The sequence below is a fragment of the Bos javanicus genome, chromosome 22 (assembly GCF_032452875.1).
Source record: "Bos javanicus breed banteng chromosome 22, ARS-OSU_banteng_1.0, whole genome shotgun sequence".
Lineage (NCBI taxonomy): Eukaryota > Metazoa > Chordata > Mammalia > Artiodactyla > Bovidae > Bos > Bos javanicus.
In genome coordinates this window covers 57,718,101-57,740,941 of record NC_083889.1, presented here as the reverse complement: position 1 = coordinate 57,740,941, position 22,841 = coordinate 57,718,101, and the positions used below count along the sequence as shown (strand labels likewise).

General features: G+C 48.7%; 1 protein-coding gene and 1 long non-coding RNA gene across 2 annotated transcripts in view; one reads left to right on the top strand and one right to left on the bottom strand.

Moving 5' to 3' along the window:
* Positions 1–11,461: 11,461 nt before the first annotated feature.
* LOC133235565 (uncharacterized) lies at positions 11,462–19,026 on the bottom strand. Its single transcript, XR_009732595.1, has 2 exons — positions 18,946–19,026; positions 11,462–11,895 (listed from the first exon to the last, which is right to left on the bottom strand). It is a non-coding gene; the product is annotated as an uncharacterized LOC133235565 (long non-coding RNA).
* Positions 19,027–19,636: 610 nt separating this feature from the next.
* CCDC174 (coiled-coil domain containing 174) overlaps positions 19,637–22,841 on the top strand; it is a 30,507-nt gene continuing 27,302 nt past the window's right edge. The window contains exons 1-2 of the mRNA XM_061397231.1: positions 19,637–19,722; positions 22,479–22,583. Of these exons, the coding sequence (XP_061253215.1) occupies positions 19,681–19,722; positions 22,479–22,583 (147 nt within the window). The 5' untranslated portion in view covers positions 19,637–19,680. The remainder of the gene's footprint in view (positions 19,723–22,478; positions 22,584–22,841) is intronic.

The following is a 22,841-nucleotide window of genomic DNA, read 5'->3' as shown; positions in this document are numbered from 1 at the left end:
GCGTCTCCTCCAGCTGGTAGGGAACAAGGGTCCTTCTCATTTATAATTCCAGAGCATCATTCCAGGCCAAGGGAAGAAGAGCTTAATAAGTGGCCATTAAATTGTACTTTTCAGGCATTTCCTTGCTATGTGACCTACATAGCAAGTAAATCAGAGCAATCTGACAGAGATTCTTGTGACGCGTATATTAAGGTAATGCTTCCTGACATTTAAACGATCATAGACGGTTTTCTCAGTGTCCACGTCCATTCAAGGTGAGTGAGTCCATGTGTCTCTCATGGAATCTTCACAGTGCTTGGGAAAGGAGACACTCTCCTTGACAGGTAGGAAAACTGCGGCTCAGATGCCTTAAGTAGCTTATCAAGGTAACACAGCTGGCTAGTGGCATTGCTGGGAGTTAATCCCAGGCAAGCTGACTTTCCGATGGTTTGCTGGAGGGGTTCTTAATTCAGCAGGACAGAAGGAAGCATCTTGGGATCGCCTTTGGGGCTTTTAAAAAATATTCCTCTGTCTTAGTTGGGTTCCCTCAGAGGCAGACCCTGATTGGAGAATTCAAGTGCGTGCATTTTTCTTGGGAAGGGAGCCAGGGTGCATAGCTGAAAAAGCCTGGATGAGACAGGGGAGGCAGCTAGCGAAGAGTGCTCAGATGTGGGCAATTGGAGCGGAAAGCCATGGAGACTTAGCTGAGGGTCAGGGAGGAAGTAGCTCAGAGTTATCCTACCTGAAGGGCAAGGGGGCTGGCACACTTATTCCCCGACTCTCTGCAGCCATTGGTTGGGGCTGCTCCCAGGGGACAGTGCACTGCCAGCATGTCCAGCAGCCAGAAAGGGGCCTCGGGCACCACCAGATGGACAGGCCAGGGCCCCTCGCAGGACACTGACAGAGGCTGCTGGGACCCTTGTCCTCCCAAGCTGGGAACCACTCTGTAGAATTACAGACCAAAATATCTGCAATTGGGGCCATCCCAGACCCTCCACGTTGGGGCAACCCACGTGCCTTTTCATCCCCAGAACCCGAGGGGCCCAAGGGGTGGGCAATGGGAACACAGCTGATGCTCCTGAAACATGATTGACATTGACTGACTTCCCTTTACCCCCAAGAAAGTACAGGGCTGGAATTGCCTGAATACCACGTAGCCAACGTGAGACAGAGCTTGTCAAGAGCAGGATCTGGTGGGAAAGCAGCTCCCTGGACAGAGCTCCACGAGAACAGGGACCCTCTCTGCACCAGCGGCACACAGCAAGTGCTCAGTTAGTTGTTCAGTCGCTCTGCGTGTCGGAATCTTTGCGACCCCATGGACTGCAGCACACCAGGCTTCCCCGTCCTTCACCACCTCCCTGAGTTTGCTCAAACTCATGTCCATTGAGTCAGTGATGACATCCAGCCATCTCATCCTCTGTTATCTCCTTCTCCTCCTGCCCCCAGTCTTTCCCAGCATCAGTGTCTTTTCCAATGAATTGGCTGTTTGCATCAGGTGGCCAAAGTATTGGAACTTCAGCTTCAGCATCAGTCCTTCTGACGAATACTCAAGACTGATTTCCTTTAGGATTGACTAGTCTGGTTGGATCTCCTTGCAGTCCAAGGGACTCTCAAGAGTCTTCTCCAGCACCACAGTTCAAAAACATCAATTCTTTGGCGCTCAACTCTCACCTCTGTGCATGACTGCTGAAAAAATCCATAGCTTTGACTTATTGGACATGTGATTGGATAGTCTGAGATGTCCTGGATCCCAGCCTCAAGACGAAGGTGGGGCCACCCCAGAACTGAGAGCGAGGGGCTTGCCTCTGAGGGAGAGGGCATTACTACTGTGTTGGTGGCACCCCTGAGGCTGTAGGCCTGCCCTGGCTTTGTGCCTCCAAAACCCTCCCTGGGGTTTGGACCCAAGAGAGAAGGGGTGGTCAAGTGAGCGTGTGGGCTTGTGGGACCCGTCCCAGACTGGGAGCAGCAAATCCGGGCCTCACACCTTCAGACTGTGACATTCGGGTGGGGGAGCCACGTTCTGCGTGAAGTTGAGGTGGTGCTTTGTAAAACATTAACAAAGTCCTATTTTAAATGCAAAATGGAAAGGAATATAAATATTGCCCCCTTCGCATGTGCACGTGTGCGTGCACACACACACACACAGGCACCAGTGAGAAGGAAATTCAAGTGTCAAGCATTTTCAAAGCAGGCAAGCCAGGACAATTCTGTCATACTGCACTTCTGCCACACGGTGGCGCCACTCAAACCATAAACAAGTTGCCTCAGTTCGGTCCTTGGGGGTCTTGAAATGTGAGAGTTTTTAATTATGCATGGTCTTTGGGAACACATTCCTCATTGTTTGGGTTTGGGGTTGTTTTGTTTTTTTGGTGTCGTGTTGTTTAAAATGTTCATTCTTTCATTTGAATCACGTAAAATATATTCCTTTGTGACACTGTTTCTTCAGTGTTTATTCTATCAGACTGGCTTAGTGTCTTCGCCTCTAACGAAAGTGAAGGGAAGTGAAAGTCACTCAGTCGTGTCTGACTCTTTGTGACCCCATGGACTACACAGTTCACAGAATCCTCCAGGCCAGAATACTGGAGTGGGCAGCCTTTCCCTTCTGCAGGGGATCTTCCCACCCCAGGGATGGAACCTGGGGTCTCCTGCATTGCAGGAGGATTCTTTACCAGAGATTTGCTTTCCTGTTGACCCTGGAGAGATACCCTTGGTCTCTCCTTCCCTCATCCATCCATGCATCCCCAGAGACTTCCGTGTTTATGTTCATGAAGTAAACACTCTCAGGCACCTACTCTGGAAAAGGCCTGGTGCTGGCAACTGGACATCAGAGATGGACCAGCCAGGGCTCCCCAGCACCTAGAGGCTGGGAACACCCAGGGGGGCCTCCTGGAGGAGGTGATGCCTAAGCTGAGTCTTGGCATCGTTAGGTTGAGAGTGTGGACGTGAACATGAAATTATTAATTACCACCTACGTGTTTATCTTACTGACTGTACCGTGAGTTCCTTGAGGTCAGGAAACACCTCATCCACCTATTTTTCTGCCCTTCTAGTTAACAGAGAAACTGGCAAGTGAGTGAAGTGTACTAAGTGCTTTGAACCATGCCTGACTACATGCTGTTGAGGTTTTAGCCAAATCACTGTATATGGAATAATGTACCATGTAAATGAATGAGTGAATAAGCAAGTGGTGTGGTGGAAAGACTTCAAACCAGAGACCAATGGCCTGGATTTGAATCAAGGGTTTGGCCTTGACTAGCTCTGATCTTGCCTGGAGAATCCCAGGGACAGCGGGGCCTGGTGGGCTGCTGTCTATGGGGTCGCACAGAGTCGGACACGACTGAAGCGACTTAGCAGCAGCAGCAGCAGCTCTGATCCTCAGTTCACCATCTATAAAATGGGGATAATAAAATCTTTCGGGACTAGGCGTTACGATGGTGAAATACAATTAGAGGACACACATATAAAGCATCCAGCACCTAGAAGATGTTCAAGGCCAATTCTGCTCACCCCCCTGTGTTCCCTGGGTGCTAGCATCAGACTAGGTATGCATATGGCCTCAGTAAGTATTTATTAATGGTTCCTTCAGTAATGGGCTTCCCGGGTGGCGCTGGTGGTAAAGAACCTGCTTGCCAATGCAGGAAATTTAAGAGACGTGGGTTTGATCCCTGGGTTGGGAAGATCCCCTGGAGGAAGGTACGGCAACCCACTTCAGTATTCTTGCCTGGAGAATCTCATGGACAGAGGAGCCTGGCGGGCGACAGTCCACGGGGTCACAAAGAGTCAGACACGACTGCAGTGACTGAGCATGCACGAGTGATATTCCTACTGCTTTAGGAATAATAAGCATGGTTCATGCTCACTGTCTCAAACCCTTAGCCAGGAATGGGAAATATCTGACACGTGAACCTCTGCTCCCTGCTCACGTGCCCAAGGCAGACATTACTAATCAATCATGACACTCTGTTAGTCAGGATTCTTCTGGCTGGAAGAGATGAGCTTGAGGAAAACGGGATTTATTGTACGGATACTGGAGTACCTCAGAAAGCCAGAGAAGAGCTGCAGGCGGCAGGGAAGCTCTGGGCTCTCCTGGGAACCTCATCGGGTTCCCGTCTCCCCTCTTCATCTATCCCTTAGGCATTCGAATGTTTGCTGGCATTAAAGTCTCAGGCAAGGTTCTTGGTGACTAGAAGCTGGCAACTCTGAGGTTATCTCCTTTCTGCTACGAACCTGGGGGAAAAGTTGAGAGCATGCCCCTCTCCCTCCAATTTGAACATTTCAGGAAAGATCTAAGATTCGCCAGCATGGGCCATGTGTTCAGTGGTGGGAGTGGGTGTTGGTCTCCCGGACTGGCAGCCCACGGAATCACAAGGAGTCCGGAAGGAGCCAGTCTCCTGAAGGAAACAGAACGAGAAGCTACATCAATGATAAAGTCCAACTCCTCGACACGGAGCATGAATGAAGCCTCAGAATCCTCCTCAACACAGTGACCGGAGTCAGCACTCAAGGCAAAAATGACCGCACGTTTATATCAAGGCCACAGGGAGGTTCCTGGTGCAGTAAAGAGATGGTTTTATTAGAAACTGCTCAGCCTGGGTTTGAATCTGAGTTGTCAGCCAGCAGCAAGTTGCTTAGCCTTCATGAGCCCCAGTTTCTTCATTTGGGTAAATGAGTATCGGGCTTCCCAGTGGCTCAGTGGTAAAGAATTTGCCTGCCAAAGCAGGACCCCTGGGTTCGATCCTTGGGTCGGGAAGATCCCCTGGAGAAGGAACTGGCAAACCACTCCAGTATTCTTGCCTGGGAAATAGCCCATGGCCAGAGGAGCCGGGAGGGCTATGGTCCATGGGGTCGCAAAGATTCAGACATGACTTAGAGACTAAATAATAAATAAGTGTAACAGCGCTGACCTCAGAGGTACTGTAAGGGCAGGCGAGACAATCCATGTAGAGTGTAGCGTTATCCCTAGCAGAGTAGACGTGCAAATAAATGCTAGCTCTTATCCGAGGCTAGGTTCCCCCAAAACAGACTCTGCGACTTGAGATGCCCACACGCGTAGTTTACCTGGGAGGTGTTCCAGGCTGTAGGGATGAAGGAACAGGGGAGTGAAGAGGAAACAGGAGGGGAAGTAAAGAGCGGGCTGTGGGCAGTGGGACTTGATGCTGCTGGAGAACTCCGAGAGATGGCTGAGGGTACCCCTCAGAGTTGTGCCCATCACCAGCGGGGAGGCTGGGGTACTGATGCAGCAGGTGCCACTGATGGTTGTTTCAGGGGCGCTGCTGGGCATTAACTCCCAGGCGTTTACAGACTGCCCTGTGCCTGGGCCGGGTTTACTCCTGCGCCCAGAGAAGCACTCGCTGGCGGAGTCATGGGTGTTTGCACCCGCAGGCAGGGGGGCAGGGACAGTGTGGGCTGCAAATGTTACCATTAGTATCTGTAAGCTACAGAGCCCTGTGTACTCATAAGGGATTTAAAAACAAACAAAAAAAATCTTTGGCCACACCATATGGCATGTGAGATCTTAGTTCCCTGACCAGGAATCGAACCCTAGAACGCTGTGTTGGAGTCTTATCCACTGGAGCACCAGAGAGGTCCCCTAAGGGATGAAAAGTGAAAGTCTTAGTCACTTAGTCGAGTCTGACTCTTTTCGACACTATGGACTGTAGCCTGCCAGGCTCCTCTGTCCTTGGAGTTCTCCAGGCAAGAATACTGGAGCGGGTTGCCATTCCCTTCTAGAGGATCATCCTGACCCAGGGATCGAACCCGTGTCTCCCGCATTGCAGGCAGATGGTTTGAAGACATGGTCTTTTCTACGGGAGCTGGAATTATGTGCAATGGTCCCCATCTTCTTCAGTCCACAAACCCTGACGCTCCTTACACTTGTTTCTGCACCTCACCTTTCACCTTTCCCCTGGGACAGGGGATGCCATTCCTCATCTTTGATCTGGGCAATGCTCCAGCTCCATGGGGAACTGCCATCTATGGACGGGCTGGGGCCAGCTCGCTTCCCCCCACTGAGGCAAACCCAAGGGCAGATTGACTGCCTGGAACATCCACTGCTGGGTTCCTGGTGGCTAAGTGCTGGACATTCAACCCCTGCATACGTGGGGCATTTGTACAGAAAATAAAATCAGCCTAAAATTCCTTATCTACTTCTGCTTTATTGACTATGCCAAAGCCTTTGACTGTGTGGATCACAACAAACTGTGGAAAATTCACAAGCTGGAATCAAGATTGCCAGGATAAATATCAATAACCTCAGATATGCAGATGACACCACCCTTATGACAGAAAACAAAGAACTAAAGAGCATTTCGATGAAAGTGAAAGAGGAGACTGAAAAAGTTGGCTTAGAGCTCAACATTCAGAAAACTAAGTTCATGGCATCCAGTCCCATCACTTCATGGCAAATAGATGGGGAAACAGTGGAAACAGTGAGAGACTTTATTTTTGGGGGCTCCAAAATCACCGCAGATGGTGACTGTAGCTGTGAAATTAAAAGACGCTTGCTCCTTGGAAGGAAAGTTATGACCAACCTAGACAACATATTAAAAAGCAGAGACATTACTTTGTCAACAAAGGTCTGTCTAGTCAAGGCTCTGGTTTTTCCAGTGGTCATGTATGGATGTGAGAGTTGGACTATAAAGAAAGCTGAGGGCCGAAGAATTGATGCTTTTGAACTGTGGTGTTGGAGAAGACTCTTGAGAGTCCCTTGGACAGCAAGGAGATCCAACCAGTCCATCCTAAAGGAGATCAGTCCTGAATATTCCCTGGAAGGACTGATGCTGAAGCTGAAACTCCAGTACTTCGTCCACCTGATGTGAAGAGCTGACTCATTGGAAAAGACCCTGATGCTGGGAAAGATTGAAGGCAGGAGGAGAAGGGGATGACAGAGGATGAGATGGTTGGATGGCATCACCGACTCAATGCACATGGGGTTGGGTAGACTCCGGGAGCTGGTGATGAATAGGGAGGCCTGGTGTGCTGCAGTCCATGGGGTCACAAAGAGTTGGACACGACTGAACAACTGAACTGAACTGAACTGAAAATTCCTTATAGTCTCACCTAGGCGTTCATCCCTGAGCCATTCCCCTCTCACCAACTTCCTTCACATGGAGATCCTGCCCATTCTCTCAGATCTTCCCAGCATGGCAGGTTTTTCTCTTTCTTTTATATAGCATTTGTCAAGATAACACGTCCCATAATATAAAATTCACCATTTTAAAGTATACATTTCTGTGTGTGTGTGTGTGTTTTAGTATATTCACTATATTGTGCGACTATCTAATTCCAGAACATTTCCATATCCCACAGAAGAAACAACACACCCACCAGCAGCCAATCCAGATTCCTACCTCCCCCATTCCGTAAGTGAAAGTGGCTCAGTCGTGTTCGATTCTTTGGGACCCCATGGACTGCAGCCTGCCAGGCTCCTCTGTCCCTGGGATTTTCCAGACAAGAATACTGGAGTGGGTTGCCATGTCCTCCTCCAGGGGATCTTCCTGACCCAGGGGTCGAACCCTGGTCTCTCGAATTGCAGGCAGATTCTTTACCATCTGAGCCACCAGGGAAACTCCCCACTCCATGGCAATCGTCAATCTTCTTTCCGTCTCTATTGATTTTTCTATGCTGGACATCAACACTGGTGGTGGTGGTTTAGTTGCTAGGTGGTGTCTGGCTCTTGCCACCCTATGGACATGGCCCGCCAGGCTCCTCTGTCCACACCATTAACTATAAATGGACTCCCATGCGTCTGACTGAGCGTCTGTCTGCTTGCACTTAGGGCCATGTTTCAGGGCTCACTCACCCCTGCGGTAGCTGTACCACCACACCATCCTTTTATGGATGAATAATATCGCATTGCGTGGATAGACCAGATTTTGTTTATCCGTCTTTTGTTTGTTCGTCATCTGTTGATGGGCATTTGGGTCGCCTCCACCTTTTGACTATTGTGAACAGTGCTGCTGTGAATAATTTGTGTACAAGTTTTTGGATGAACACGTTTCCAGTTTTCTAGAGTACAGACCTAGGAGGGGAATTGCTGGGTCATATGGTAACTCTGTATTTAACTGTTTGGGGAACTGCCAGGCTGCCTTCCAAAGTAGCTGCTCCATTTTACCTTCGCTACAGCAGTGTATGAGGGCTCTACATCCTTGCCAATGTGCCTTTTTCCATTAAAAACAAAACAGTTCTAGCCATCCTAGTGGGTGAGAAGTGGTATCTCATTGTGGTTTTGCTTTAGGCTTCCCTGACGACTCACAGTGTTGGGCATCTCTACACAAAGTGTTGGTCTTGATTACCACACAACATGCAGGAAAATTCCTAGCCTTGGGCTTGGGACTTTAGCATCCACCAGGCTCAAGCCTCTTGTTTTTCAGCAGGCACCCTCAGTCTGCCCTTGAACTGAGCCCTGCCCTGATTTCTTGGGAGCATCAGATCCCTTGGTTAAGTAAATGCCTGGTGTGAGTTAAGAGTCTCCTGGTGGAAAGTGTTAGAAACCCAATTTACACTGACTTGATCACAGAGGGATATATGGCTTCACTTACGTAACACTTTCCAGGGCCATGACAGCTTCAGGCATGGCTGGATCTAGGTGCTCTACAGATGGCATCTGGAAGCTGTCTATGGCTCTTCTTCAGTGCTCTACTTTCCTCTAGGTCAGCTTTATTCTGTGACAGGCCCTCCCCTCTTAGTGGCAAGATGACTTTGGGCAGCCCCAGCCTCAACTCTTGGCTGTTAGCAACACTTGTGAAAAGAGAACTTCCCTTTCACCAGTAGCTCCAGCAACGGTCCCAGACTTGTCTCTCACTGGACTGATCTGGATCACGTGCCCACCCTCAGACCAGTGACTGAGGCCATGGCAATGGAATCCGCCCATTGGCTGGGCCTGGGTCACACCTCCATCTTTAGAACTAGATGGGAGTCAGCTCCTCCCAAACCAGGTAGACTTGAGGCAATAGTGGTGCCCTGGAATAAACTGGAGTCCTCTCAGCAGAAGGGAGATTGGACGCCGGACAGAGAGAGACCTCAGGTGTCCAGTCAACCCCTAGAGCTGGCTACCAGGGGCCTGGCCCTATTCTTAAATGACCCAGCAAGGCACCCACCGGTCCAGTCTCATTCCAGGACAATGTGATAGACCAAAGGCTAGGAACACAGCCCCAGTGAGGACAGTGAGTGTGAAAAGCTGTCTCCCTAATGGTCCAGGAGAGGAATAAACAGAAGCCTTGGTAAAACTCACTCTGGCTTGTTTTCAAAACTGGTTGTGAGGCTTAGACAGCCTTCCGTGTTGATTACTTCCGTGAGGAGAAGCCCAATTCCTTTATGATAAACTGCTTCTCACACTGATGAGTCTCCCTAGAGCTGGTAAGAGTCGGCGTTTGATTTGGTTCTTTGTTCCCTCTAAATTACCGAGAAGACATCCGCCCCCGCCACCGCCCCACCACCCCCGCCAACAGCTTTGGGCAGCAGGAAGCAGCCCGTCGGAAAACGTCGTCACCCTGCTGCCCTTCCCAAGGCGGCCGTGGGCGGACTCCTGCCTGGGTTCCACAGGCTGGTTCGTTTCTGGCCGGGCTGTGTGCACTCCCACCGCTCCAAACCACGACCCCTACAGGCGTTCGCGATCCCAAGAACACCAACCACAGACGCAGGATCCCTGGAGGGGGCGTGACTCCCACGCCTGCGGCTGCAGACACAAGCCCTTCCGCAAAGGCGTGGCAATTCTTAGACAGTCGGGTGTGAATATGGTGCTGACATTTATAGCGCGCCTCCTCGCCCACGCAGCACCACGCACCTGCAGGAGGAGACGCGAGCATCCGTGCAGCAGATGTTCTGGGCCCTGGAGATGCTTAAATATGTACTGTGTGCGGAAGGCGTTGTTACCCAAACACAGGACTCTGGGAGGGAGGAAGAGGGGAGGGGTGTGCTGGCTTCCCCAAGCCTTTTCTGGGTGACCTGGATGGACTGCCCCATAAATCCCAGCCTTGGATGAAAGTAAAGGGCTATCTTGGCTTTATTTTTTGAAAGAAGTTTGGGAAAGATGTTAGAATTTTATTATGTAAACACACATGCACACACACAGCAACACATGGGTTGTGGACTCAGAGAAGTCTGATTTGGGGTCTCAATCCTCTCATCTCTAGCTGGGTGACCTTGGGTTAGTTGCTTAACCTCTCTGAGCCTCCTCACCTGTAAAATGGAGATCTCAGAGGTAATTGCTTCTCAGCAATTATGGCCAGGTTAGGTTAGTGATGTATAAACCAGAACAGTGTTGAATATCATTTTCTTTATTTGGACTTCTAAGTCAAGATGGCGAGTCAGGCAACTTTGTCCTGATAAGAGAGAAATTACAATTTTCCCCTGCCCTGGGATTCAGCTTCCAACTTTGGCATTCCCAAGCATTCCAGAATTGGGTCTACAGGTCGTCTCTCCTGCAGATCCAGCCCCTTCCTTGCTGTGACGGCAGTGAGTACATCACTGATGTTCCTTAAATGAAAAGTTAGAATCCACGAAAGTGAAATTCACTCAGTCGTGTTCAACTCTTCACGGTCCTGTGGACTGTAGCCTACCAGGCTCCTCTGTCCATGGGATTCTCCAGGCAAGAATAGTGGAGTGGGTAGCTGTTCCCTTCTCCAGGGGATCTTCCTGACTCAGCGATCGAACCCAGGTCTCCCACATTGCAGGAGGATTCTTTACCATCTAAGCCACCAGGGAAGCCCCCACCTCACCCCCCCAAAAGAAAAAAAGCATAGCCACTGCACAGCTTGACTTCCTTGGTGGCTCAGATGGTGAAGAATCTGCCTGCAGTGGGGAGACCTGGGTTCGATCCCTGGTCAGGAAGATCCCCTGGAGAAGGGAAGGGTACCCCACTCCAGTATTCTTGCCTGGAGAATCCCACAGACAGAGGAGCCTGGTGGCTACAGACCACGGGGTCGCAAAGAGTCGGACACGACTGAGCAACTGACACAGCAGTTCCTTAAATACCTTTCCTCTTGCTCTTCCAGCTATTCAGGTACAGTTTATTTCCCTTTGGCTGGGCGGGGCCTTCACAGCTGCAGTGAGCAGGGGCTACTCTTCACTGCAGTGTGTGGGCTTCTCACGGCAGTGGCTTCTTCTTTTGTTGCAGCACAGGCTCTAGGCTTGCGGGCTCAACAGTGTGGTGCATGTGTGACCTTCCCGGGCCAGGGGTGGAACCCATGCCCCCTGCATTGGCAGGCGGATTCTCATCCACTGTGCCGCCGGGGAAGTCCGCCAGGTACAGCTGAAATGTCACCTGCCCAGAGACAGCTTCCCTGGCCGCAGTCTGTATTAGATCGCTGCCACTACTCATGTTTCTCTGTCCTCACAATGGCTGTGACTTACAGTGAGCCTGTGTGCCCGTTACCTTGTGACGGAGGGGTCAGTCTTCCCACTGGAACCTGAGGACACAGAGACAAGCGCCGTGTCCATCTCGTTTATTTCTTTACCTCCGGCACCTTGCACAACAGCTGGCACGTGTCAAAAATAACTTTTTTTTGAATGGATGAGTAGACGGTTATGAGTTGCAAGAGCAGAGTCTTTACAGTCAATATCCCTGGATGGAATTCTGGTTCAGCTGTGAGTCACCGTCACTCTCTTCTCATCTGTCAAATGGGTGTAAAAGTCCTCCCTGGGGGCCCCAGGCTGCTATGCAGGTAAATGGGGAGAGCGTGTGCAAAGCCCCTGGCATGAATCCCAACACGGAGCAGGCCCTTGTTAGCCGTGTGTTGGGTATAGAATGCTCGAATAAAAGCAGAACGGTCAACTCCCTGCGTGTGTCGTGTGGAGGCTGAACTCGGGGAGGAAGAAGATGGAGTCGGGGTGCAGGGGAGGCTCTCTGGAATGAAGGAATGGAGAAGGTGCTTTCATGAAGACTCTTGGTCACCCAGACAGCCTTTGCTTCTTCTCCTAAAAAAGAAAAAATATTTATTTTTGGCTGTGCTGGGTCTTCGTCGCTGTGCAGTCTTTCTCTAATTGCGGGGAGTGGGGGCTACTCTCCAGCTGTGGTGTGAGTGCTTCTCACTGCAGCAGTTTCTCTCGTTGCACACAGCCCAGGCTCCAGGGTGCTCAGGCTTCAGGAGTTCTGACACACGGGCTTGGCTGCCCCAAGGCATATAGGACCTTCCCGGACCTGGGATCGAATCAATGTCCCCTGCTTTGCAAGGCAGATTCTTAACCACTGGACCACCAGGGAACTCCCTGTGTGTGTTGTTCTGAGGGTGAACTCTGGGGGAAGGAAGAAGAGGGATTTGGGGTGCGGAGGAAGGCTCTGGAATGAAGGGACGGAGGATGTGTGCTCATGAACACAGCCCTGGTCACCCAGGCCACCTCTGTGTCTCCCTCTCTTAACGATCCTAGGCCTTCCCCACCCTCCAAGACTGGATCCTAGCTCCCTCCCACCAAAATCATGGTCCTGGCTGGCTGGCTGGCTGGCAGCAGCTTCCCTGCAGCGTGCCCCTCCCTTGTGGGAACCAGGAGGCATGTAGCCATTGTTAGCATCTCTCTTGTGAGAGCCGTGGTCCATCCCCCATGGGCACCTCTCCCGCCCTGTCTCTATCTGCGTCCATCTAGACCATGCGTTGGAGAAGGAAATGGCCACCCACTCCAGCGTTCTTGCCTGGAGAATCCCAGGGACAGGGGAGCCTGGTGGGCTGCCGTCTTTGGGGTCGCACAGAGTCGGACACGACTGAAGTGACTTAGCAGCAGCAGCAGCAGACCATGCAGGAAGTGGGAGTAGGCAGCAGGGCGTCCACAATAAATAGCTCAGGCCCCGGCTCTGGGACCCAAGAGTGTCTGCAGAAGGAATGTGGTTCCGGGCCTTTTCCTTCCAAGTACATCCTCAGATCAGACTTGGGGCCGCAAAGGAACCTGGATCATTTCCACCTCCAGACGTGTGAAGGCCGAGGACCACAAGCAAGACGCAGTAAAGCATCTTCTCCTGCTCATAAGAAGCTGTCGGGTTGAAGTTGGGAGGCAGCACTTGGGCCTGTTTGTTGGCGGTTTTCTCAAGGTTGTAGAGTTCTTAGCACCTCTGGTTTTCAGTGACGGCCGCAAGCACCGATTTCTCAAGCTATTGGAAAAGCCCCACTACCTATCCGGTTACCCCAGGTTTGCAAGCTCAGGTGGGCTTTTCAGGGCACCAAAGGATCCATGCCCAGTCCCAGCTTGCCCCATCAGACCTCCTGGCACTTACCTGGTGGGTCCCTCCTGTCTGCAGTGATGTAATGACAGTGTCCACCTGCAGAAATATTCTGGGGCCAGCTCCCATAGAGACGCCCCCTTCTCCAGTAAAGCTGAACGGATGAACGACTACATGAATGAATGAGTATGGTGAATATATACTGAGATCCACAGGAGGAGGACAGTGTGAGGTCCTAGAACGAGGCTTCCTGAGATCACATCCTGGGGCCAAGACTAGCTGCGTCACCATGGACTAGTCACTCAACTTCTCTGAGTCTCAGTTGCCTCATGTGCGGAATAAAATAATAACAGCACCCACCATCGAGGCTGTTGTGAGGAGTCCATGAGGTAATGCCAATACTTGATTCTGTGCCTGATCCTAATAAAGGTGAGCGTCTTCGTCATCCAGGCCACGAGTCTGGGTATCTTTATACCACATGCTCTGCTCATATTTAGAACCTAATTTTGCTTAGATTGGACCTAATTGTTTTTTTCACACACTGGACTTGGCTGATCCAGCCACAGTGCTGAGTAACTTGGGATCAGAGACAATGTGTGGGAGACGGAACAAAAGTTAAGACACTGCAGGTGTGACGCGTCTGGGAGAGACACATTTTCCGTTTGCGGAAACAGGAGACTATGTGGAGAGAGACCACTCAGTGCCAAAAAGAGCCTGGGCTGAATTAGACCTCTTGATTTAATTACCAATTAAAACATCAACCATGGCAGCCCCTCCCTTGTGGGCGACAGCTTGCAACCCCGTCGCTATGAAACTTCATGCCAGAGACTGCAGGGCCCCACTTTAAAAATAAGAGCCTGCCTGGGTGGCCGTGCTCTCAGGGGAAGTCATTGCCGTGTGTTTCCAAAAGTCACCTCTCCTGCCCCTTTATTTACAGTCCCTAGGAGATCTGACAGATCATTACAGTCCAATAGGAGGGGAAAAGGAAGAAGATAATTGCTCTCCCACCCAGCCTCACCCCTGGGGGACCCAACAGGGCTTGGGGCAGAAGCTGGAGCTCAAAGCACTGCGAAATATGCAGCGTCATAACACAGCCTGTCCCCAGGCACGAGCCTTCTGCGGTGAGAAAACTGGTGCTGAGTGAACTTCTGCGTCCCCAGAGAGATGAGTGCACAGCACTTTGCGGCTTGCACATCATTTCCACACTCCTGTGTACCTCCAACATCCGTGCACGCAACTGGGTGCCAGAAGTGAGGCTCAGAGGGGTGACATGAGGTTCTTAAGGTAAGCAGAGGGGTGCAGTTCGGCTGGGCCTGGGCATGGAGGAAATCGTCTGTGCTTCTCAAGACCAGGGGCCTGCCATCCCCTCTCTTCCAGAACAAACCCAGGTCTATGTTCGAGACACTGTGGCCCGACATCTGGTTTAGAACATGACATCCCAGGAAGACAGCGTAGTGTGGTGACGAACAGAGGGCTGTGGCCTCGGTTTTTGTACCTGGTGAAAGTGGAAGCCTTACCCGCTCAGTCCTGTCCAACTCTCTGCAACCCCACAGACTGTCACCCGCCAGGCTCCTCTGTCCATGGGAATTCTCCAGGCAAGAATACTGGAGTGGGTTGCCATTCCCTTCTCCAGGAGATCTTCCTGATCCAGGGATCAAAGCTGGCTCTCCTGCATTGCAGGCAGATTCTTTACCTTCTGAGCACCAGGGAAGCCCCTTCATATCAGATCAGTCGCTCAGTCGTGTCCGACTCTTTGCGACCCCATGAATCGCAGCACACCAGGCCTCCCTGTCCATCACCAACTCCCGGAGTTCACTCAGACTCATGTCCATCAAGTCAGTGATGCCATCCAGCCATCTCATCCTCTGTCGTCCCCTTCTCCTCCTGCCCCCAATCCCTCCCAGCATCAGAGTCTTTTCCAATGAGTCAACTCTTCGTATGAGGTGGCCAAAGTACTGGAGTTTCAGCTTTAGCATCATTCCTTCCAAAGAAATCCCAGGGCTGATCTCCTTCAGAATGGACTGGTTGGATCTCCTTGCAGTCCAAGGGACTCTCAAGAGTCTTCTCCAACACCACAGTTCAAAAGCATCAATTCTTCGGCACTCAGCCTTCTTCACAGTCCAACTCTCACATCCATACATGACCACAGGGAAAACCATAGCCTTGACTAGACGAACCTTTGCTGGCAAAGTAATGTCTCTGCTTTTGAATATGCTATCTAGGTTGGTCATAACTTTCCTTCCAAGGAGTAAGCGTCTTTTAATTTCATGGCTGCAGTCACCATCTGTAGTGATTTTGGAGCCCAGAAAAATAAAGTCTGACACTGTTTCCACTGTTTCCCCATCTATTTCCCATGAAGTGGTGGGACCGGATGCCATGATCTTCGTTTTCTGAATGTTGAGCTTTAAGCCAACTTTTTCACTCTCCACTTTCACTCTCATCAAGAGGCTTTTGAGTTCCTCTTCACTTTCTGCCATAAGGGTGGTGTCATCTGCATATCTGAGGTTATTGATATTTCTCCTGGCAATCTTGATTCCAGCTTGTGTTTCTTCTAGTCCAGCGTTTCTCATGATGTACTCTGCATGTAAATTAAATAAGCAGGGTGACAATATACAGCCTTGACGAACTTCTTTTCCTATTTGGAACCAGTCTGTTGTTCCATGTCCAGTTCTAACTGTTGCTTCCTGACCTGCATACAAATTTCTCAAGAGGCAGATCAGGTGGTCTGGTATTCCCATCTCTTTCAGAATTTTCCACAGTTTATTGTGATCCACACAGTCAAAGGCTTTGGCATAGTCAATAAAGCAGAAATAGATGTTTTTCTGCAACTCTCTTGCTTTTTCTATGATCCAGCGGATGTTGGCAATTTGATCTCTGGTTCCTCTGCCTTTTCTAAAACCAGCTTGAACATCAGGAAGTTCACGGTTCACATATTGCTGAAGCCTGGCTTGGAGAAGAATTTTGAGCATTACTTTACTAGCATGTGAGATGAGTGCAATTGTGCTGTAGTTAGAGCATTCTTTGGCATTGCCTTTCTTCGGGATTGGAATGAAAACTGCCCTTTTCCAGTCCTGTGGCCACCACTGAGTTTTCTAAATTTGCTGGCATATTGAGTGCAGCACTTTCACAGCATCATCTTTCAGGATTTGGAATAGCTCCACTGGAATTCCATCACCTCCACTAGCTTTGTTCGTAGTGATGTTTTCTAAGGCCCACTTGACTTCACGTTCCAGGATGTCTGGCTCCAGGTCAGTGATCACACCATCGTGATTATCTGGGTTGTGAAGATCTTTTTGTACAGTTCTTCTGTGTATTCTTTCCATCTCTTCTTAATATCTTCTGCTTCTATTAGGTCCATACCATTTCTGTCCTTTATCGAGCTTATCTTTGCATGAAATGTTCCTTTGGTATCTCTTATTTTCTTGAAGAGATCCCTAGTCTTTCCCATTCTGTTGCCCCTTAGAGGAAGGCAATTCTAGACAGACCCAGACATTTGGAAAGCATAAAAGGAAGAGGAGAATTTGAGGAACAGAGTATGTGAAAAATGGTTGGAGTGCCATGAGGGTATTCTGGTCAATCCAGATTAAGTTTTCTGTGCTTCTCCAGATTAAGTTTTCTGTGCTTCTCCAGACGTGGATGTGTGCAGGGGCTGGGGGGATGGGGGTGACTCATTGGTTTGCTCCTGGTCACTGAAATGGCTTGGAAGGCAACTGAAATCAGGCTGGATGCCACAGCAGTGAGGACTTCAGATAAGGGTGATGTCCTGTCTAATGAACAAGGGAGGAGCCGACTCATTAGAAAAGACCCTGATGCTTGGAAAGATTGAAGGCAGGAGGAGAAGGGGGTGACAGAGGATGAGATGATTGGATGGCTTCACCGACTCAACGGACATGAGTTTGAGCAAGCTCTGGGAGATGGTGAAGGACAGGGAAGCCTGGCGTGCTGCAGTCCATGGGGTCAGAAAGAGTTGGACACAACTTATGGACCGAACAACAACAATGAACATGGAGATGGTGGCAAGGACGCTGACACCTCACACAGAGAAAGCTAAACTCTCCAGGTCTTCTGGGACATCCATAAACAACTAAATGTTCTGTCTTTCTATCAGTAGAAGATCAGAACGCTGACCAGCCTCACTACCAGTGGCCGGCTGGCAAAGAAACTAAAGATTCTTCTCTTTACAAGTAAATAGCATGCAAATAAATAACTCACTGTCTTTGAGTTATTTTTTGACACTGGGATCCATCACTTGTGTGTGTATACATGCTTAGTCGCTCAGTTGTGTCCGATTCTTTGTGAGCCCATGGACTGTGGCTCCCCAGGCTCCTCTGTCCTTCAGATTATCCAGGGAAGAACACTGGTCCATCACTCACTAGTTGGCAAATGCTCCTTGGCATGTCATTTAACCTCTTGGGCCTCATTTTTCTCCTCAGTAACATGGGATAAATAGCTCCCGCCTCTGGGATCCTCGAAAGGGCTAAATGAGCTAATCCATGAAAAAAGGTGGACACGTGCTGTTGCTGCAGTCGTCATCATTCGTATCAGGTTCTTACTGCTGCTGTAACACATCGCCACAGTGGTTTAAGACAACACAAATTTATTCTCAAGGAGATCCAACCAGTCCATTCTGAAGGAGATCAGCCCTGGGATTTCTTTGGAAGGAATGATGCTAAAGCTGAAACTCTAGTACTTTGGCCACCTCATTTGAAGAGTTGACTCATTGGAAAAGACTCTGATGCTGGGAGGGATTGGGGGCAGGAGGAGAAGGGGACGATAGAGGATGAAATGGCTAGATGGCATCACTGACTTGATGGACATGAGTCTGAGTGAACTCTGGGAGTTGGTGATGGACAGGGAGGCCTGGCGTGCTGCGATTCATGGTGTCGCAAAGAGTTGGACACGACTGAGCGAATGATCTGATCTGATCTGAAAGTTCTGGAGGTGGGAAGTCTGAAATGAACCTTACACAGCTGAAATCTAGGTATCAGCAGTGTTGCACTGGAGGCTCTAGAGGAGGGCTCAGTTCTGTGTCTCTTCTAGCTTCTAGAGGCTGCCTGCATTCCTCAGCATGAGTCCCATCCTGCCTCTTCAAAGCCCATAGTGTCATGACTTCAGATGTCTCTCATTGATTCTGACCTTTCTGCCTCCCTCTTACATAAAACACCCTTGTGATTGTTATAGTTGTTCAGTCACTCAGTCGTGTCCGGCTCTTTGTGACCCCATGGACTGCAGCATGCCAGGCTTCCCCGTCCTTCACCATCTCCCAGAGTTTGCTCAAACTCATGTCCACTGAGTCAGTGATGCCACCATCCAACCATCTCATCCTCTGTCGCCCCTTCTCCTCCTGCCCTCAATCTTGTCCAGCATCAGGGTCTTCATAAATCAGCTCTTCACATCAGGTGGCCAAAGTACTGGAGCTTCAACCTCAGCATCAGTCCTTCCAACGAATATTCAGGGTTGATTTCCTTTAGGATTAACTGATTTGATCTCCTGCATTCCATCTCAAAATCTTTAATTTAATCACATGTACAAATTCCCTTTTGCCATATAAGGTAACATAATGACAGGTTCTGAGGATTAGAAGATGGACATCTGGGGGCTGTCATTAGTCTGAATAGCACAGTCATTAATATTTTTATCGACTAGCTCATTTACTTCATCTAATTTTCACTGAGCCCCATGTAGTAAGTACTATTTTATTCCCATTTGGAAACTAAAGCACAGAGAAAGTAAGTAAGTTTCTTAAGGTCACACAGCTAATAAGTGGTAAAGGGGTGATATCAACCGAGGAAGTTGACTTCTGGAGTTCCTGTTCTTACCAGCTGAAATACGTGTGTGTGTTAGTCACTCAGCAGGGTCCGGCTCTCTGTGACCCCATGGACTGCAGCTTGTCAAGTTCCTCTGTTCCTGGAATTCTCCAGACAAGAATATTGGAGTGGGTTGCCATTTCCTTCTCCAGCTGAAATATGTAAAGTGACACAAGTAAGCAGTGTATCAACAGTAGCTATTTTGATTGTTGTTATTTCTACTAGAATTAATATGCTAATCTTTAGCTCATATGACTTCTGTAAGATTTTAAATAAATTAATCTGTGAGATGCACCAAGCAGTGCCTGGCGAACGGCAGGTCTTCAAAGGGTGTTTAGATCTTTCCAGGCCTACTGAAGTTTCTTTCTTTTCACTAGGAAGATAATCATGTTAGTTCACTCCACCCTTCCCAAGATGGCGCCTTCGCCACGCCCAATCCGCCCCACTCAAGATGGCGTAGCGTTTTTTTTTTTTTTTAGACCTTCTCAAGATGGCAGTAAACACTAGCCCTATTACCTTCTGCCTTTTTCAAGATGGCCTTAGCAATTTGCTTCACTTCTCGGTACCCTCTGACCGTCTCAAAATGGAGAAGGACACATTACTCGCTGCACTCTGACCTTCTCAAGATGGCGCCAGAGCCATAAATAACAGCACTCCCCCGAAGCGACTTCCGGTTCCAGCGGAAGGCGATTTAAGAGGCCGTCCTGGCACCTTGAGGTGTACACCTCGGGACATTTCGGGGCGAATATGGACAGGAGGAAGAAGCCTTTGGACGTCACGGCGTCCTCGGTGAGTACGGGGATAGAACGGGCTCCGCGTCTCCTCGCCTCCGCAGGATAAGAATCTCGACCTAGCTTGTTTCTTCACTCGGGGGCCCAGACTTGATCTCTCCTCAGAGAGGACCCCGGACCTGGCTTTTCTCTGGAAAAAAAGGAGGAGCGTGCTTTCTTCCGGGGCGGGCCCACTTTCTCACTAATAGAACGCTGGATTTAGCGTCTCCACTCTGCCGGGGCGCCGGGCCCAGGCTCTCCCCTCAGACGCCGTCCTGAGCCTGGTGTCTTTTCCGGGTTAGGACTGTCCCTGCCTCCCCTCCGCGACCACAGGCCAGGCCTCCTTGGCAGCCTCGTCTCCGTGACTGTCGGCGGGGGACCCCGGCCTCTGCGAGCTGTGCACACACGTTCCCCTTGAGCCCAGGGATCAGCACGGTGCCCCCACCCCCCGCAGCATTAGTGTGACTTGTTCCCCGGGGTCCGAGAGGCCCAGCGTCCCCCGGCAGGACGGCTAAACCGCTGTTAATACCCCCGTAGGATGCGCTGCCCGGGAGCTGTAAGGTCTAACAGGATGTAAGCACTTTTGTTAATTTAATTACTTCTTGAGAGTCCCTTGGACTGCAAGGAGATCCAACTAGTTCATCCTAAAGGAAATAAGTTCTGAATATTCATTGGAAGGACTGATGCTGAAGCTGGCACTCGAATCCTTTGGCCACCTGATGAAGAACCGAGTCACTGTAAAAGACCCTGATGCTGGGAAAGATTGAAGGCAGGAGAAAAGGGGATGACAGAGGATGAGATGGTTGGATGGCATCACCGACTCATTGGGCATGAATTTGAGCAAGCTCAGGGAGTTGGTGATGGACAGGGAAGCCTGGTGTCCATGAGGTCACAAAGAGTGGGACGCGACTGAGCGACTGAGCTGAACTGAGGAAGAAAACCAGTTCTCAGTACTTGTTTGTGCCAGCACTTTATATGCGCATTAGGAAGCAGGCACTAGTAATATCCCCACTTTATAGATAATGCCCCTGAGGCTCAGAAAATGAAGTGGATTTCTCCAGCTCACATAGAGTTCTTAGTGGTAGAACTGGGCTCACTCAGCCTGGTTGACTCCATGGCAGTTGTCTTTCCCAGTATATCAGCCAATTGCCTAACCTTTGGCTTAATCTTGGATTTACTGCAGAATGTTGGGGTGCAAGGGATATGAAGGAAATATCCCAATATTTGAGCCCCTTGCCCCCATCTCATACTGAAAATCAGTACTAGTTAATAATGTTTGAGGGCTTCCCGGGTCGCACTAGTGGTAAGGAACCTGCTTGCCAATGCAGGAGACGGAAGAGATGGGGGGTTCGACCCTTGGATCGGGAAGACCCCCTGGAGGAGGGGATGGGAACCCACTCCAGTACTCTTGCCTGGAGGATCCCATGGACAGAGAAGCCTGGAGAGCTACAGTCCATGGGGTTGCAAAGAGTTTCACATGACTGAAGTGACTTAGCACACACATGTAATGTTTGAGGATTAGGAACCAAAAAACTATAAAATTAGTTATTTTTTCCTGATGGGTTAAAATTAGTAGTAATAATGTGAATGCCATCTGGGAGCTGACAGTCCTTTTAAAATTCAAAAGTATAGTAGGAAGATGTGCGACTAGAAATTTGATGTGGTTAAGGCTTAAAAGAAAAAGCTTAAGTTTTAAATTTGTTTTTTAAAATTTAGAGTATTAGGTTCTGGGATAAACCAGCCCTTGACGTTATTAAAATCTATGCCAAACTTATTTTTAAATACTTTCTTCCAAAATAGAAATCACTGAATGCAGTTATTTTGATTTCCTTTAAAAGTAAGTCTGTAGTGCAGGGCTTTTTAAGTATTCAGTTTACAAATGCCTTTTTATATAAGCAGCTGTACTTCGATCTTTAAAAAGGAAACTGCCTTTATACCCTTTTGTGCAGAGTAGATGGTGATGATAGATCCAAGCCCCCTGTTCCTTTTGCCCTGGCTTTTCTTGTTCTTAACCACAAGCTAAACTTGTGGTTTCCAAAACTTGCTGAAACAAAATTCATTCAGTCTGTTTTGTTTCTAGCTGTTGAAATCTTGCCTGTCCTTTAAGGCTCATTTCAAAGCCATCTCTGATCACTCTGGACAAAAGGAAATACTCCTTTATCTGAATTTTTATGCCACTTAATTTCACTCTTAAAGTCACGTATTACATCTGACTGGTGTTGTAAGTTACATTTCTTACTAGATTGTAGGTTCTTTGAGGCAGGAGTATGTCTAATTCACATTTGTATTCTGCTGTTCATTGTTAAGTGCCAGACATATACTAGGGTTCAGATTGTTGCCAATCAAAGACATTTTCCTGTAGAAATAATAAATGGTTGTGATGTTTAAGTGAAATTAAAAAAAATTTTTTTTTTTACTTTTACTACATGAAAAAGCCGAGTACAGTGGCAGTCAGAGAGAAAGTGGTTAATGATGTTAGTTGAATCTGAATCTAGAAGATGCAGATTTCATTTGCTTTGCCTTATCATACTCTCTTGGCCCAGAGTAAAGCCTTGAAGTGTTGAAAATTAAATATGTTTACCACAGAGCTGGAATGAAATATGACTGGGATTTATTTTGTACTAGACTCTACATTTAAACATTTAATTTTATATCCACTTTTGTCCATTTATAAGAGCTTGTGATCTTGTTTTCAGAATTGTAAAAACTTAGAAATCCAATCACTCATTAGAGTTAATTGTTTTTTTTTTTTTTTGCTTATTTGCTTTATTCTAGTTGGTAGACCTTAAGGCTGAACTCTTCCGAAAACAAGAAGAATTCAAACAAGAAAAACTTCTAAAAGATGCTGGAGTTTTGGGAAAACCAAAACCAACCAACAAGGTAAAAATAAAATCTAATTATCTCCATTGACCCCAAACATAGGGGAATTAAACCATAATTAGGTTTTTTGAAAGTGTCCAGGATATCTGCTACCTATAAATCCTTGTCTTGTATTTGAACATCTGCATAAAATATTTCAAATATTGAAATAGAAATTAGTAAGATTCAAAAGCACAGTATAATGCTCTAATTCTTCAGTATGTGAGTGTGTTTCCAATTTTATAAGTAATGGTATCTATTATTTGTATTACTAAATCT